Source organism: Pteropus vampyrus, unplaced genomic scaffold, assembly GCF_000151845.1.
Source record: "Pteropus vampyrus isolate Shadow unplaced genomic scaffold, Pvam_2.0 Scaffold469, whole genome shotgun sequence".
Classification (NCBI taxonomy): Eukaryota; Metazoa; Chordata; class Mammalia; order Chiroptera; family Pteropodidae; genus Pteropus; species Pteropus vampyrus.
Window position 1 is genome coordinate 220,742 of NW_011889250.1, and position 16,586 is coordinate 237,327.

At 34.8% G+C, this 16,586-nt stretch overlaps 1 protein-coding gene across 3 annotated transcripts in view; it reads right to left on the minus strand.

Moving 5' to 3' along the window:
* Window positions 1–16,586, minus strand: part of AUH (AU RNA binding methylglutaconyl-CoA hydratase) — a 146,243-nt gene that overhangs the window by 77,024 nt on the left and 52,633 nt on the right. For all 3 annotated transcript variants that reach the window (XM_011382230.2, XM_011382229.2, XM_023524483.1), the window contains one exon: window positions 618–710. In XM_011382230.2, the coding sequence (XP_011380532.1) occupies window positions 618–710 (93 nt within the window). The remainder of the gene's footprint in view (window positions 1–617; window positions 711–16,586) is intronic.

Genomic DNA, 16,586 nt, shown 5'->3' on the forward strand with positions numbered 1-16,586 from the left:
CACATCCCAGCTCACTGATTTGGGGTTTGTTATTTCACCTCCCTCGAGCTTCCTCAAGCACCACAAAGTGCCTATCTCACAAGGCTGTTAGAAAGAGTGAGTTAATACATGTCAAGGGCTTAGATTCGCACTGGACACCAAGTGAACATAGAGCACAGAGCGCTAATTGTTTTCATTACTATTTTTACAATCACCTCATCCAATCCTCAAAAAACCATCCAAGAAGAAAATGAACCACGAAGAGATTAAGTTATTATTATTATAGCTAAAATAATTAAATACTTGGACATAGACATAGATTAACTCATTTAACTTGCACAAAAGCAAATGTCATTTTCCCTAATTTAGAGAAGGAAAATGGTCTACAAAGGATAGGACCTAAGGTTCAAACTCAGTTCTGTCTGACCCAATTCCTGTTCTTCTTTCTTATTGCCAAGACTGAAGAAAGACTATAAAAGACTATTTTAACTGGAAATTTTAAATACTTCATTAAGCCCAAGAGGTGACTTTTTTTAAATGTTCTCAACAGGAAAAGAACAAAATATTTGGAATTTTCTGAAGAGTAAGAACAAACCTCGTTTTAAAAATGTTTAGTTTTTTCTAAAATTAACTCTTACCTGCTACTCTTATATCACACGCTAACGCCAGTTCAAGACCACCACCTAAAGCGAATCCATCTATTGCTGCAATCGTTGGCACTGGTAGATTAGCTGAAATAGAAAGATTTTATGCTTCTTTAGTAAATTAACTTCCTGTGTAATTTATTTTAGGTTTTTTTCCTGTGACTATGTTTTTTAAATGGGATATTATATACAGAATTGTGTATCCCTTTTGCCTTTAACAAAATAAGCATTTCCTTCAGTGTTATTTTTCAAAAACATGAAATGACTATATGTGCAATCTCCCCATATTACTGAAATACTTTCATAAATATTTTTTGTTGAAATTAAGAGAATCATAGATCTGACTTCATAATTTTAGAGCCTAAAGTCTTATATGAGATGTTGGTTCAGACAAATTTCAAGTTGAAATGATTTGGTTCACAATCCTTTATGGTTACCTTGGTGCTCAGAATGATAATCTCATTCGAAGAAGTAATAAATACATCTACTCAAACAAGACAGAAGCAGTTCAAGTGCTGCTGGGACACTGACACACTAGTTCTATCAGTAAGTAATGAGTACAATGAACAGTAGCTAGAAAATTATCAGGCTCCACCTAATACCACACTTTCAGTGGAAGAGGCTCAGAAGGCCAGAGAACCTACGCAGAAGCATGACTGGGAAAGGTCAGCCAGTTAACCAGACCTTACTGAGTCCAGAAACAGAATATTATTGTAATGAAACTTTTGTGAATTAAAATATAGATTTTATTTTTATAACTGGTTCAAAAACTAGTTATTCTGTGAAGCAGAATCCTTCCTATTTTTTTTTTTTTGACTATAGTCAACCTTAATATATAAATAGAATGTGAAGCTAAGCTGGTCAACCTTAATATATAAATAGAATGTGGATATTAAAAAGGTACCATCTCTTAATTGTTCTCAATTTAAAAAGAGAATAGTTACATAATAGAGGTGTTAGCTAATGCTATGGTGGTAATCAAAGTACAATATATATCAAATCAACATGTTGTACTCCTTAAACATATAAAATGTTATGTCAATTATAATTCAATTTAAAAAAATAAATTAAATAAAAATGAACCATCCCAAAAAAATCTCTCTTTTACAAGTTATTCTGATATGTGAAATTCTGCAGACAAAGAGGTTCATTCCTTGACCCCTTTGAAAATATACAAAAGTACACTTTTATTCATATGTGAAAGAATTCTTCAGATTTATTCTTCTAAGAGCAAAGTCTGAAAAGGCTGGAAAGGAGCACATATACATGCTGCGACCTGAAGAAAAAGCACTCCCGAGAGAGCAGGGATGGACAGGGCATTGGAACAGTGCATATTTCACTATCTGTACCTGTCTAAACATTTCAAGGGAAGATAAGAGTTTGAGAGGACAGGTCAAATTCAAAGGTGCTCCATGTAATGTGTTTTAGAGCAGCAGTCCTCAACCTTTTTGGCACCAGGGACCAGTGCTCCTATGAGATGAAGAAGCTTTGCTGGCTGGTCCACTGCTCACCCCCTGCTGTGCCACAGACTGGTACTTGTCAGCGGCCTCAGGGGTTGGGGACACCTGCTTTAGAGCACACTTGGTGACAAAATGAACAGAAAGCTAAGTCGGTGTTTATAATCATGATATGAGTTTAATGAGAAAAAAAAAAGAATATCTAGTTAATTTTATATGACAATAAGGAAGAAAAATCAATAAAGGAACATAATGGCAAGTTAATATTGAGTGGTTTCCAAGATCATCTCCAGCCACTACAAGTAAAAATATGGAATTGCTTCATTACCTAATTCTCAATACACCTTCCTTTCTAGGAACCCAGCTATAGCAACTATTCTATTTCCAGACTCCAATCTACTACCTACCTAATCTGAAGTTTCTCCCATTAAAAAACAAAAAACACCTTTCTCTAGGCCTAGGCTCACCTCCCTCTAAGACAAGCTTCTGGAAGCTTATTACCCATGCCGGCTCACCTCCTTCTGGAGCTAAGGCCTTGGCTCACCTCCCTCTAAGACAAGCTTCTGGAAGCTTATTACCCATGCCGGCTCACCTCCGCCACACAGCTGTAGTCCTACTCCACCTCATCACCTCACTGAAACTGTTCTTGCTCTGGTTACCAGTGACCTTGACATTGTCCAATAACCAATGGGCACTACCTGGTCCCTATTAAAGGTGTTGCCTCTGAGGATCAGAGGCATTCATCCTGGACACTCCCTCTCCTTGAATTCTTCTCTTCATTTGCCTGCTGGGTATCTTCCTCATCTTTCCCACCTTTCCATTTACCTCTGGTTAGTCTCGGCCTTCTCTCCCTCTCAAAAGCTCATTCCTACCATAACTTTTACCACCTATTTAAACCACTATTTAAATACCAATGATGTCTAAATCTCTATCTCAAACCCAAACTTATCTCTAAACTGACTCTCTTTAGCTACCTGTTGTAGGATGTATCTACTTAAATGCTTTATCATGTTCAAATTAACGTCTTATCAATCCTCTAGATTCTGTTTCACTTTTGGTAGCACCTCCAACCACCAAGCTACCCAAGACGGACATCCTGAAGTCATCCCAGATTCCTCCTCTACGGGCAGAGTTCTGCGTCCCCTCGTTTCTCACCATAGAAGGTCTCTAACTGACCTTCTTCACCTGTACTTGGCCCTTTCCAATTCATCTTCCATATTTCTTAGATGATAATCTTTCTAAAATGAAAACACAGTCATGTTATTCCCTTATTTAAAACTGTATAATGACTTATTCTACATTCAGGATAAAAATGGAGAAAACTTTTAGTACAGCATGGGAGGCGCCTGATAAACTAAGGTCTGTCTACCTACTCAACCTCTCCAACGTAGACACCTAGTGTGTTTCTGCCTGAAACTACTTAAAGCACCTACAGAAGTCATTCCCATCCATTCCTGAGTACAAGCTGTCCTCTTCCTGGAATGCCTAGCTAGCCCCTAATTGTCTCTCAAGGCATTGTTCCCAAAGTCTTTTCCTTTATGTTTCCATGGCACTCGGTACACACTTTTCTATCAGCATTCACCATCATACTGCCCATTCTGAAACAAAGATCAATAACATCACACACACTAATGCTGGTCAGTAACATCCTTCTTACCACTCTGAGACAACCCTTAAGATTTTTCATTGCCTACTCTGTCTCTACTACATTAAACCTGGCATTCTTTCTACTTTTCTGTTTATTATTAACTTATTTTACTTAATATTTTTTAAAAAATGACATGAATATATACAGCCCTATAGAGCTACAGAGAATAAAAACTGCAGAGTTCCTACACTAGAGAGCGCAACAGAAGAGTGTGAGGGTATTCTCTCCTTACTGTGTGAAAATGCTGGTCAACAGTGAATGCTAAAAGCACTCAAATATCTGCTGCAAACTGACTTCAGAAAGAGAAATAACAAAAGTGAGTTTTAAAGGGCCTCCAAAATCAAACCCAGGCCTGAAATACATGTACCACTGAGTTACAGTTTCTGAAAATTCCAACCCATAGTAAGCAGGTGTTGTCTCATATTCCTTATATTTGTCCCTAAACACAAGAACAAATTGATGTGATGTATATGGGAAGAGGAATTTTTCTTCACATCAAATTGTGCACTGAAAATGATGACTAAAGAGAAAGGTTGAAGGAAAATTTTGGGCTGTAAATCATGAAAGTAATATTCTATAATTTCATAAGCCCTGAAGCATAACAGAAAGAACACAGGAAGATTACAATTCCTGGTCCTCTATAATGTTGATACTGAAACCAACACAAAGGGGACAACTGCCTCAAAAAGAGCCAACAAGGCTTTGCTCTACATTGTTTAATTAATATTCTCAAATATCATACTTAAAAAATCACACTTAGCCAATAGAATATTAAAAAGTACCATTTTTTAGAAGTATAAAATACCATTTAAAAAATTTATTGCACATAAAAAAATGCAAAGAAAATTAGTTAATAAATATGTCCTTCCTCTTCATTGTGAAAGGTACTATAAACTAATATGTTGATAAAATAAAATGATGAGGGAGAGGGCATGTTCAACAGACAGGTTTCAGGTTCCACATGACTTGCAGTGGTCTCCAGCCTTTTTGGCACCAGGGACCAGTACTCTCATAAGAATCTCATGCCTGACGATCTGAAGTGGAGCTGAAGTGGTGATGCTAGCGCTAGGTAGCAGCTGCAAATACAGATGAGCTCGCTTGCTTGCCTGCCACTCACCTCCTACTGTGTGGCCAAGTTCTTAACAGGCCACAGATGGTACCCGTCAGCAATCCCAGGAGTGGGGGACCTCTGACTTAAGAGTATGAGGTTTACATAATGCACTGGTGGGAAACAAACAAATAAAGAAATGCCAATGTGCTGACCTGGGAGGTGAGGGGGCAGGAAGAGGGGATGAAACAAATCTTTCATGTTCAGGTTTTCTTAATTCTGAAGGTAGGGAATATAACAGTTTTCCCCTGTATTTTTATACTTTTTGGAAGTAATGAAAATTATTTTTAAATTTGATAGTTAAGAGCTTAAGAGATTTTCTCAAAAAGATGAGTTTTTTAATATTGCAACTTATATCAAATATATAACACAAAATGACAAGAAATGCAGGATCTTTATAAAAGAACAAGGAAAACAGGAAATTAACACATGAATCATTAAATAAGTAAACTACTTGGTATTTTCAAATATTAATTAACAAAAATTAGCATTATATAAAGCACTGTATAAATTTTTCCTACTGAAGAATAGAACAGTTTAACTAGTACTCAATGAGTAATTAAATTACAATTCAAATCCTGAAATTCTACATAACATAATTTTTTTCTGAAAGATTGTTTTTCTTTCTTTTTTAAATTTATTTTTTAATTACAGTTGAAAGATGTTTTTCTTAGTAAATTTTTTCAGGAAAATATGAGTCATCTCAAAGCACATGCTTGTTTCATAGTTACCTAACTAATATGCTAGGTTTTACATCAAGTATTTCTTCTACTTGGGAGCCCTTAATAATCTTAGAGAAAACTCAATAAAGCACACCTTTAGAAAGGAAGATTATCTGTTTCAAAGAACTGAAATATCAAAATGGCAATTGTATAATAGTGTGACCAAATTAAATAGGACCTGGCACAATCAAGGGCTATTCCCAACAGCAACAGCAAGAAATTATGACTCAATCAGTTATGCAACCAACAGGGTCAGATACTATTTTGACTTTTGTACCAGGAAACAAGCTAGGTATGACAAAGAAGATAATAATCCTTTGAAATGCTCCTAAAAATATAATTAAAGCTTTGCTATTTTAAGAAAAACTAAAAGAGCTGCAAGGGAAGGCTCTGATCTACTTCAGTGATCTGCAGGAGGACCCCACTGCAAGGATAACTGGAGTCAGAAAGCCATGTATGTGGGGAAAAGGGAAGTGAAGGGCTCCTTTCAACTCTGAGATAGATACAATACATAATGTAGGTTTCAAATAGTTCTAGAAAATAAAAACAATCTATTATGAAAAAATGTTAGTGTCAGTCATAATTTGTAAATTTGGTTTTGCTTAAAGAATAGTATTCCTATACAAAACAGAGAAATCAAATATTTCAAAAGAAATGCCCATATAGTATACTGGAAATCTAACTTTATTGAAATCATTCGAGAATGGAAATAAAATCAACGTTCAATGCAAGTTATAAGGAATTCCTAATTAACCCTACCTTCAGCTTAATGTACTCTCTCCTTCATTCTCATTATCAAGTTTCAAAGGAATGACAACAACAATAAAACCACTCCTGCCCAAAGCCAGCAAGCTGGCTGCCGTTCCTCTCTCCTGGATGCCCAGCCAGGGCACTGAGAAAGGAGTTGGTCTGGACACCACCAAACACCATTTCATCACACAGAGGGGCTGGAAGCCTACAAATGGGAGCCACCATTCCCAGGAGTCAGAAGAGTGACCTTAATTTGAGAAAAGCTGCTTGATTTTTCTAAGTGAATATCACTTATTCACAACCTGCCTTTCTGTATGGCTGGCTACCTACAGATCTAGAAATTACTAAAAAGTACTTACTATGTGTGGCCACTGTCATAAGTACCTTACAAATATTATTTAAACCTCCTGCCAGCCTTATGACATCAGAACTATTATGGAGACACTTTACTTTACCGATGGAGACACTGGTCAGAGGAGTTCCTGTTACATGCCTGATATGGCCACGGTTTGAGCCCAGTTGGTCTGGGCCCATGTCTTTGTAACCACTGCTGCCTAACACCAGTTCTCATCTCCTGAATCCAGAGCTTCTGAGAAAGGACTCGGCATTGTAAGTCATACTTTCGTCCTTCCCCAAGGACCCACAACTGTATCTGAGGACAGGGATACACTGTGTCCTCGGGAAGTCTCATGCACACATTAACTCCATGCTCTGCTAATTCACAGAGACTCAGAGTGACAGCACAGCCCACTGAATTCAAACAGCAGACCCTAGGGAACCGGGTGCAAGGCACCAGTCAGTTGACTGATTATAATAGAGTTCTGATTTGACTGTCAACCCAGACTGTCCTCAGTATACAACAGTATAGGTTATTAAAGTTGAAAGGGCCAAAACTAGAGCATCCTTTTCCTACCAAAATTCCAAATCAAAAAAAGCCTCCCTGAGGGAAATGCTGGTGGAAATGCAGTCCCCACGTACACCCACTCGACAGCCGTGTCTGGAAGATTAACATACATAACTGAGTAATGACTTCCACTGTCAACTGCTACTCCAGAGGTAATAAAGCTCTTGGCACTTCAAATGTTCCTTGACATGGCATATGTAGTTATTTTTGTTTCTGATAAAAATATGACACTGGAAGTAGTTCACTTTTACCTGGTAGAAAAAATATATGCTCTTAAGCTCTATATCTTGCTATTCGAAGTACAGTTTGTGCAGCAGCAACATTAGAATCCCCAAAGCTTATTAAAATGTAGACTTCCAGGCCTACTGAACCAAGATCTGCATTTTAACAAGATCCCCAAGAGAAGGTCTGGTTACGTCAGGGAAGTCACAGGGAAGCTGACAATCTCACCTTCCTAGAGAATAACATGCTGATCTACTACACTGAGAGAGGAAGCAGTAAGAGCCTTAACTCTTTGGGCTATAAATGTAAAGATAAAGATTTACACACAAATATTTATGGCAGCTTTATGTGTAGCTGCCCCAAACTGGGCAGAACCCAAATGTCACCATGTAGTACATTCATACAATGGAACACTACTCAGCAATAAAAAAGAACCAACTACTGATACATGCTAAACATCAACAAATCTCAAAAAAGAGGTTGCTGACTGAAAGATGACATACAAAATTAATACATATTGTGTTCCATTTCTTAAAAAATTCTTAAAATGGAAACTAGTCTCTATTGATAGAAAGCAGTTCAGCAGTTGTCTGGGGACAGGTCAGGGATTAGGAGGGACAGGAGAAAGGAATTACCAAGGGCCAAGAGGAAACTTCTGTGGGTGATAAATATGTTCACCATCTTGATTGTGGTCATGTTTTCACAAGTCAAAGTTACCACATTGCACACTATACTATGTGCAATTTAATGCACGTCAATTATACCTCAATAAATGTTTTTAAAAATTATATGACTTGATTAATATGAAAATGATAAATCAAACAAAAGAAAGTACACTTATTTCCTGATCTTTTATAAATAGGAGTCGACTGAGAGATGTAATTTAAAATTTAAAAATTAAGTAATACATGTATGAGTCAATTGAAAATTATAAAGAAAAAATGATGGGATAAGGTGGAAGGGAAGAATTTAAAACTGGAAATATATCAATTCTGTCACTGCTCATAGTAAGAAGTCAATAGAGCTTTCTAAAGAAACAGAGAATCAAGTACACTATGTAAAGTTGTAATAACTTTAGAAAGATAAGAAAGATAACCCGGTGATACAAAAATAAAACCCCTTCCCATTATCAGAATAAACCTACAAATGGGGGAGGGGGGGAGCAGAAAAATATATAGCATATTTACGGTAATTTTTAAAATGTAAAATCACCAAAATCAGAAGGCATGGCACATCATAATGACAGACCTAACACCAGAAATAGCTATACATTGAAAGAAACTATTCATCTGGTAAGAAAAAGGCGCCAAGTGGATCACAAAGCAAAACCCAAATACACTACAAGCAGAACATTAGAGAAACATCTAAAACCAAAAATACAATTTTAAAAATCTGAAGGATGGATATGGTACTTCAGAGTCAATACAAAGAAAACATCTCATAGTCTTAATATAAAAGAGCAACACTGGGGTAAAAGCATTAAATGGGCCAAAGAAAGGCACTTTATAATGCTTAATAAAGAAGAAATCCACAATAAAGATCCAGCAGTGATAAAATATCTATGCACTAAAAAACATTAGAAGCAGCATCTACAAAGCAAAAACACAATAAACGATAAATTCAAAACAGTACAAATATCACAGCCATTCTCTGACCAATATGCAATCAGTAAACCAGAAAATAACAACAAAAACACTATCTAATTGGGACAGACAATTTAGATGGCCTGGATGCACATTTTCTTCCCCATTTTAGTCGCTTAGCAATGAGCTGGCTCAGTGAGATCAGTTCGGTGCAAGTGCAGACTCTAGCCACCTGCCTCCGGGATGCTTTTTAAAAGGCCACGTTCCTAAAGAGAAAGTGTCCAATGCACATAGTTACACAGATGTCCTCTTCTTCCCTAAATGCTAAATATATATACAGCATTACAGAGGTAGGTCCCACTCTCCTATAACTTTGGCCCCCAAATTTCTTCTACCCAAATTATTTACCAAAATGGCTAATATAAAAAAATTAATAAATAAGCATATCTTTGGTTATACTATACCCTCTTTCTTTCTTCTTTCAGAAATAGGCCTACCTCCAAGAACACAATGTTTCCTTCGTGCCTAGGTGAAAAGTGCCCTGCGAATTATGCACTGCTGGCTCTGGGCCAACTGCTGAGGGAGTAGCCAGCACAAATCCAGTATACCTGTGACTGGGGTAAGCTGACCTAACAGGCTGGAGAGCCAAATGAGTAAATGTTATCAACATATCTAAAGCCGCAACCTTCAACTTAGCTAATATCACTAATAAAGGTAATATTTTGCCTTTTTGTCCACTTTTATTTTATTTTCAATTTACTGCAAACTTTAAAGAGGATTTCTATTTATTAAAGCCCCCTCGGATACTCTAATAATATATAATGATAATTTCTACATCGTTTATAACGGTAAAATCTTAATGTCTATTAAAGGAATAACTACATACATTATAGTATGCCCACAGAAATATTAGAAAATCATTTTTTAATTCAGTGGTGAAAAAATTAATAATAATAATCCCACAGCAGAGAAAACTAGACTCCAAATTATTCCCAGGAATACTTTTTCAAATACAATGTCTTATCACACAGCCAAAGGATAACCAAAAAAACAAGATATAGTATGAACCAGTAGAAAAAGCAATAAGATAAAGATCCATATAAAACATAATCACCAAATACTTGACTCTCAAAGACATAAAGTCAAGCAGGAAAGTGAAAACTGTAAAAAGTGACAATCGATTTTCAAAAGCATCAAAAAATATTTTAAAATTAAATTAAAAACAATGATTATAAAAAAATCAGGTGCAGCTTATGAGAAAATTAGTGAACTGGTAGAGGACAAGAAACTTCAGAGAGAGGTAAGGAGAAACAAAGAAAATATAGAAAAGAGGTAGAGATATAAGGGATACCGTAAGAAGGTCTAATATATATCTAATTGGCAGAAAATAAATGAAACAAAAATCCATCTTAATGAGTTTAAAATAAAGCAGCAAATTAAACCTGAAGAAAATAAAAAGGAATTAATAAAAATCAGGATTTTAAAACAAAAATAACAGAGGATAACTAAAGCCCAAAACAGATTTTTTAAAACGTATAACATAACTGATAAGCCTTGGAGAGCCTGATCAAAGAAAAAAAGAGAGAGGTGACACCAATAACCAATATCAGGAATAAAAAGAGGAAACTATTGCTGATTTTTCAGACATTAAATAGATGAGAATATTATGAATGATTTTATATCAATGCATTTGAAAATCTAAATGAAATGCATACATTCCTAGAAAATTATAAATTTCCAAAAATGAAACAATAAAAACTTGTTTATGTGGTTATCCTCACAGATATGTTTGTACATAATCTCTAATGTATATACAAATATATATTCATGTAAAAGCCAAGAGAAGGTATAAAAATATACATATTAAATTAGCACATTAGCAATAATTACTTATGTGGGGAAAAAAGAGAACGGGGAAAAGCTGCTAAAAAGAGTTTTAAATGTTTACATAAAACACATACTCATATATTTCTTGTGGAACAAAAAGCTAACAAACATGAAAAATACAAAAAAGAATTCCTTTCTTGGTTTTTTTCAAATTCTAGAATATTCCAGAATAATATTTTGTAATGACAGAGCTAAGCCGATAAGCCTGCTTATTTAGCAAAATTGTATAATTTTCACAAAACTGTCCAAAGTCATTATGTGATTAACACCCAATGAAAGTCAGCAAAAGCAATAAAATTCCAAAAAGAAAAAGAGAGAGATCATAAATTGCAAACTGGGATGTTTAACTCTATTCGAAACTATGATTCAATAGGCGAAGGATGTTAACAACTCATACAGGAAAACAATAGGCTTCTAGATAATTGTCAGTTTTCCATCATTCTTGGCAAGAGGTTAAGAAAACTAAAAGTGAGATCTGGAAGTTACTGCTTGGAAAACAGTTAACTGGAGTATTTTATCAATCAAATTACATACTGTAATTCAGCGCTTCCAAATTCTTGTTATTACATCAAATTAGAAGGGGAGAAAGTAAAATATATGCTAAATTGCATTCAATTTAACTAAATTAATTATTTTAAAAACCTCCTTGACCTTCAAAAAACAAAAACAAAAAAGGTACAGTGAATATAAACATCTCAGGCCAATTCTGCAAACTTTGAAAATGTTATTTACGAAACAATTCTTAACACAACACATCTAAAATAAAAGTCAAATAATCATGGAGGTAACAGTGAAGGAGGTAATATTACAAATGCATAAGCTATCAAGTTGTATTATAATAGTCATTGTAATCTAAGTATTTTCAGAATAAGCTTTACTTCAGATAAAGTAAAACAAAAGTGAAATATCTGAAAGAGCTTCAAACTGTATAATGGTGATAACCTATTAAACTCTAAAAAATCAATCATCTCTGAATTTTTTTGTGAATAATTATCAGAAGCCTCTAAATCAATTGGGAAACTTCAAGGACTATACCTGGAGTTTATGCAGGCTCTTTTTTATTCATTATTCAAGAATCTCTAAATTCTAAAATGAGATACTAGATGAATTTACTTTTACAAGCACATTTCTTAGTTTACTATTTTATGTAATTAAAAAGAATATAACGACTAAATGCATGAAGTGACAAATACAACATTTTAAAAAATCATTCATACCTTATTCATATTCAAAAATTCTGAATCTTACACAGACTATTATTAAGCCATAAATCAGATGTTATGCTTTATAGAAAGGTATATGCATATTTTTAAGGAAAAACTTTCAAAATATTCTCATTTATAGTTTATTTATAAGAAATCAAATTATGGTAAGTATTCATCCATAACCAGGGTAAATTTCGAAAACTAGTTTTTTCTAAATAGACATAAACCAAAAAGCCGACAGTCAGAGTAGGAGGCCTCCCGAAATTTCCCAAGTAATAGAGCGTTTTCATCAACTGCCAGCCAAGGAAGCAGCTGCCCAATGCCCCAACACTCCTCTCCAAAAGGGTACTTGTTAATGTCACCAGGACCGACCATTTTACAAAATCCAGTAATCAATTCTTTAGCTTTCATATTACTTGGCCTGTCAGCAACCTTTGATCAAACCCTCCCTTCTTTATGAAAGACCTTCTTCACCTGGCTTTGAGAATAGTGTTCCCTTCCTACCTACCCTGGCTGAACTTGCACATTCTCCTTTTTGGTTCTTAATTTTCATTCCAGCCTTGAAACATTATAATGCCTCAGGGTCATCAGATTTTTTTCTGTCTTTTCTTTACAGTGTAAAGGTTTCACACACCATCAACATTTTGATGACTCCCAAATTTCCATTTCGAGCCTGGACTACTTGCCTACACTCCCAACTCATTCCTAGTTGCCTGCCTGACATCTCCACGCAAGATACCCACTAGGCATCAACTATCTTCACATATCTTCACATCTTGAACTTTTGAGCTGTTATCTCCCACTCAGATCTAGCAAATACCTAGTAAACATCCTAATCTACTAATCTCAAATAATCAAACTGCTCAATCCATGATCATTCTATCATTTTCACATCCTGGGAGCAATATGAATTGGGTGGAAGAGAGAAGATCAAATTCAGGCCACTACAGTATGATTCTGGAATTTTAGGTAGAGGCACACAGAAAGGGATTCCAGGAAAGGATACATCTGAAGATGAGAGGAAAGCAGTACAAACTTGCTCACTTGTCTACACCAATAGGATCCTAGTCAATTTAGCCTTTCAATCAGGGACCTACTATATGCCAGTTACTATGCTAGATATTAGGTACAAGTGGAGGGAAAAACCCACCGTATTGTCACAACAGAGAGGAAAAGTACCAGAAGGTAAAGACTAGAATTCCACATTTTCTGAGACCTCCAAATCAAGATTTCAAATGGTATGGCTCAATAAACATCTATCAAAACAATTCACAGAAGTTCACCACATTTTGGTAATACATAAAATGTTAACTTTTCTACAATAAAACAAAACATCTTGTGACGGTCTTCAAGAAATGTTAAGCTGAGCCGATGTTCTGAAATTAAAACAACTTTATACTATGAAAAATAATGTAACTTCCAGCTTGAGATAAAGATAACAGAAAGATCATGTGGTCACCAAAATATTTAAGAATATTCTCTCGTGCAAAGTCAGCTAGGCTAGAGCAGGAAAAAGAGTTAAGATTCCAATAGCAAACCTCTGCAGAAAGGCAGCCAAGATAAAAGTTTGATGTGAGTTTGCTTCTACTACTACTATATTGTGATAGGTTTTGCTTTCTTTCTTTTTTTAATTATCAGTGACTTATTCTGTATTGCTTTGAGTCTTTCAATTCTAAAATTCAAGTATGTCTCAATTCGAAAATTCTAAAACGTGTTAAAGAATGAAAATAAATGAGAAGCATAGACTACTCAAGAGGTTTACCCCATTAAGATTTTTTATAGAGTATTTTCACTCTGTGTACAAAAATATTTCCTATGTATTTGACGGAGAGAGACAGCTTCTTCTGATAGAAAAATGCATATGAACAGTAAATTTTCAATCACATAAGAGAAAACTAATCAGAGAATTTGAAAACTTTCAAAATGAAATTATTTCCTTTTATAAAACTTTATAGTATAACAAAATCTTAAGAAAAAGATGTTTGTTAAATAGATGAATTTTGTAATCTGTCCCTTTTAACATAATTACCTGTATTTCAATGCAAATTAAGCTCTGCATTTACATAGCTAAATTAAAGCTTTTGCAATTTATATTTCATCAGAAAAAAAGAAAAAGGAAGCTGGAAATGCCAGGCATTTTAAAGAATTAACTGTGGAAGATCACTTACAAAAATATTCATATCACACTTGATTCCACAATTTAAAATCCTAGTGAAATCCTATTTTAAATATTTCTCTATAATTAGGTAGCAATTCTTTGAAGCCTCAACTTGAGACAACTGGGCCTGCCCTCCTCCCCCAAACCCCCATTTCTAGTTGAGAATTCTAAAAATGTTTTCTAGCTCTTCATGAAATATCATCTAATTAGATGAAACTGGCCATCAGTAGGTAATTAACACCTCTGCTCTCCATATTCTACATTCCTAATTTGCACAATAGTGGTCCCAGTAGTGATGTGCCCACTGCTGCATGTTAAAAACCGGAAAGTGTGCCTCATGCAGCTGGAGAAGGGGTGGTAAGTTAAGGAACAATAGCTGTTATTAGATCGGGATAATTTCATGTCTGTGCATCAGTGCTGACTTGCCTAATAAATAATCATTACTGCTGTCAACCTAGACATTTCATACTTAAAGGAGGAGGGGGAGGGCATGGGGGAAACTTGTAACAATGATGAACCTTTTAGAAATCAGAGAATTCACCATTTCTTTAGAATGAAACATATCAAAAAGAGCCAAAGAACTAAAAATGGTTCTAGGATTTTGGAGTTATTTTTTTAAGAAGAGGCTTTCTAAGAAGCTATGAACAGTAAAGAATCCTTAGTGACTCTGAACAAAATATAGAACTTCTTTCTGATCTCTATTTTAATAAAGTAGAGTAGCTTTCAAATGCATCCAGTACTTTTAAGGTCCTTACAGACTTTCTTTCATTAAAAACAAGCAGAACACAGCCAAGAAGAAAGTCCATTCGCTCTTCAGATCCCAGAGAAATCCTCCAGTTGAAGAAAATGAAAATGTAACAGCAGGCAAGAGGAAAAAGTGTTATCAAACAGACAGAACATACCCTGATTTGTACTATTACAGATACTGCTACAATGGCCAATTTAAAAATATCTATGGTTGTTGACAACCAGTTCACAAAATTCCTGAAAATTTAACTATTGTCTTGAGTTCATACAAACACACCTATATATGAAACAGCCCCATGAGTACAATGCAGGAACCTCTTCCACTAGCATTCATTAATATCCAAAAGACAAGCCATTTCTCTAACCCAGGAAGCCCTTCTCTAGTGAAAATGAACTGTGTGAGGAGAACTAGTGGATAAGAACCAAGAAGAAAGCTGGAGATTTGAGTGCAGAATCCGATCCATAAACCAATTCTGTTCTCTCCTTTAAAAATAAAAAGAAAAGAAAAAGAAAACATTAAATTATGAGATATTTTCTAAAAATCTAGAATTCTTGCTTCCCTTGGAAATAAGAAAAAAAATATAAGAAAAAAGAGAAAATTGTTCAAGAAATAACACTAGAAATGTTTGCAGAACTCAAGATATAAAAATCTTTCTAAAAACTATTTGATCTCATTTGGCAAATATAAAGAAAAGATGTAGCATATACATGTAATGAAGCATAATAACAACAAACTCCTTTAAATCACCAAACTAAGAACTAAGTCAGAATACCCTATCCACCCATGTGTTCTTCCTGTTCTTCCACCTGCCTTCCCAAACCCAAAGAATCACCACCATGAAGTCTGGTTATCATTCTTATATTTTTCCTGAGTGTGTATGTGATTTAATTACCTAACTCTAAACTACATACTGCTTTGTATGCTTTTAGTTCTATAAAAAATTATATCACATTATTTTAATTCAACATATTTCAAAGATTTAGCTATGTTGTTACATGTGTAAGTTATTCATTTATTTCGAACTCTACAAATATATTCAAATCATTTATTCATTCTCTCGTCATTGAAATTTGGCTGTCTTCACCTTTGTAATATTAACAATATTGCTACTATAAAATCTTTTTCTTATATCTTGGTATAAGTTTCCTTAGGACACATGTGCAAAATATCTATAGAACAGTTTCAAACTCCAAGTAGCAATCCATCCATTAGAAATTTTTAAAAATAAGATAGTATCAAAAGGCAGTATACAAAGAAAGGTTATTATTTCATCAAATTTTGGTACCCACCCACTTCTATGTGTTTATTGGGCCAAATTGTAGATGTTTCTTACTATGGGTCTACTAAAAAGTTTTAAAGTCCCTCTAGGTAAATAACCCCTAAAAAAGTGAGCTATTGCATCTTATGAAATGTGGATATTCAACTTTGTAGGACACTTGTTCTTCTATGCAGTTACATCAGTTTAAACTCTCATTAGAAGTGTATGAAATTTCCTGGTGATCCACTTCCTCACTGTTGGTAATATCAGCCATAAGAATTTTTGGCCGATCTGGTAAATGTTAAATAGCATC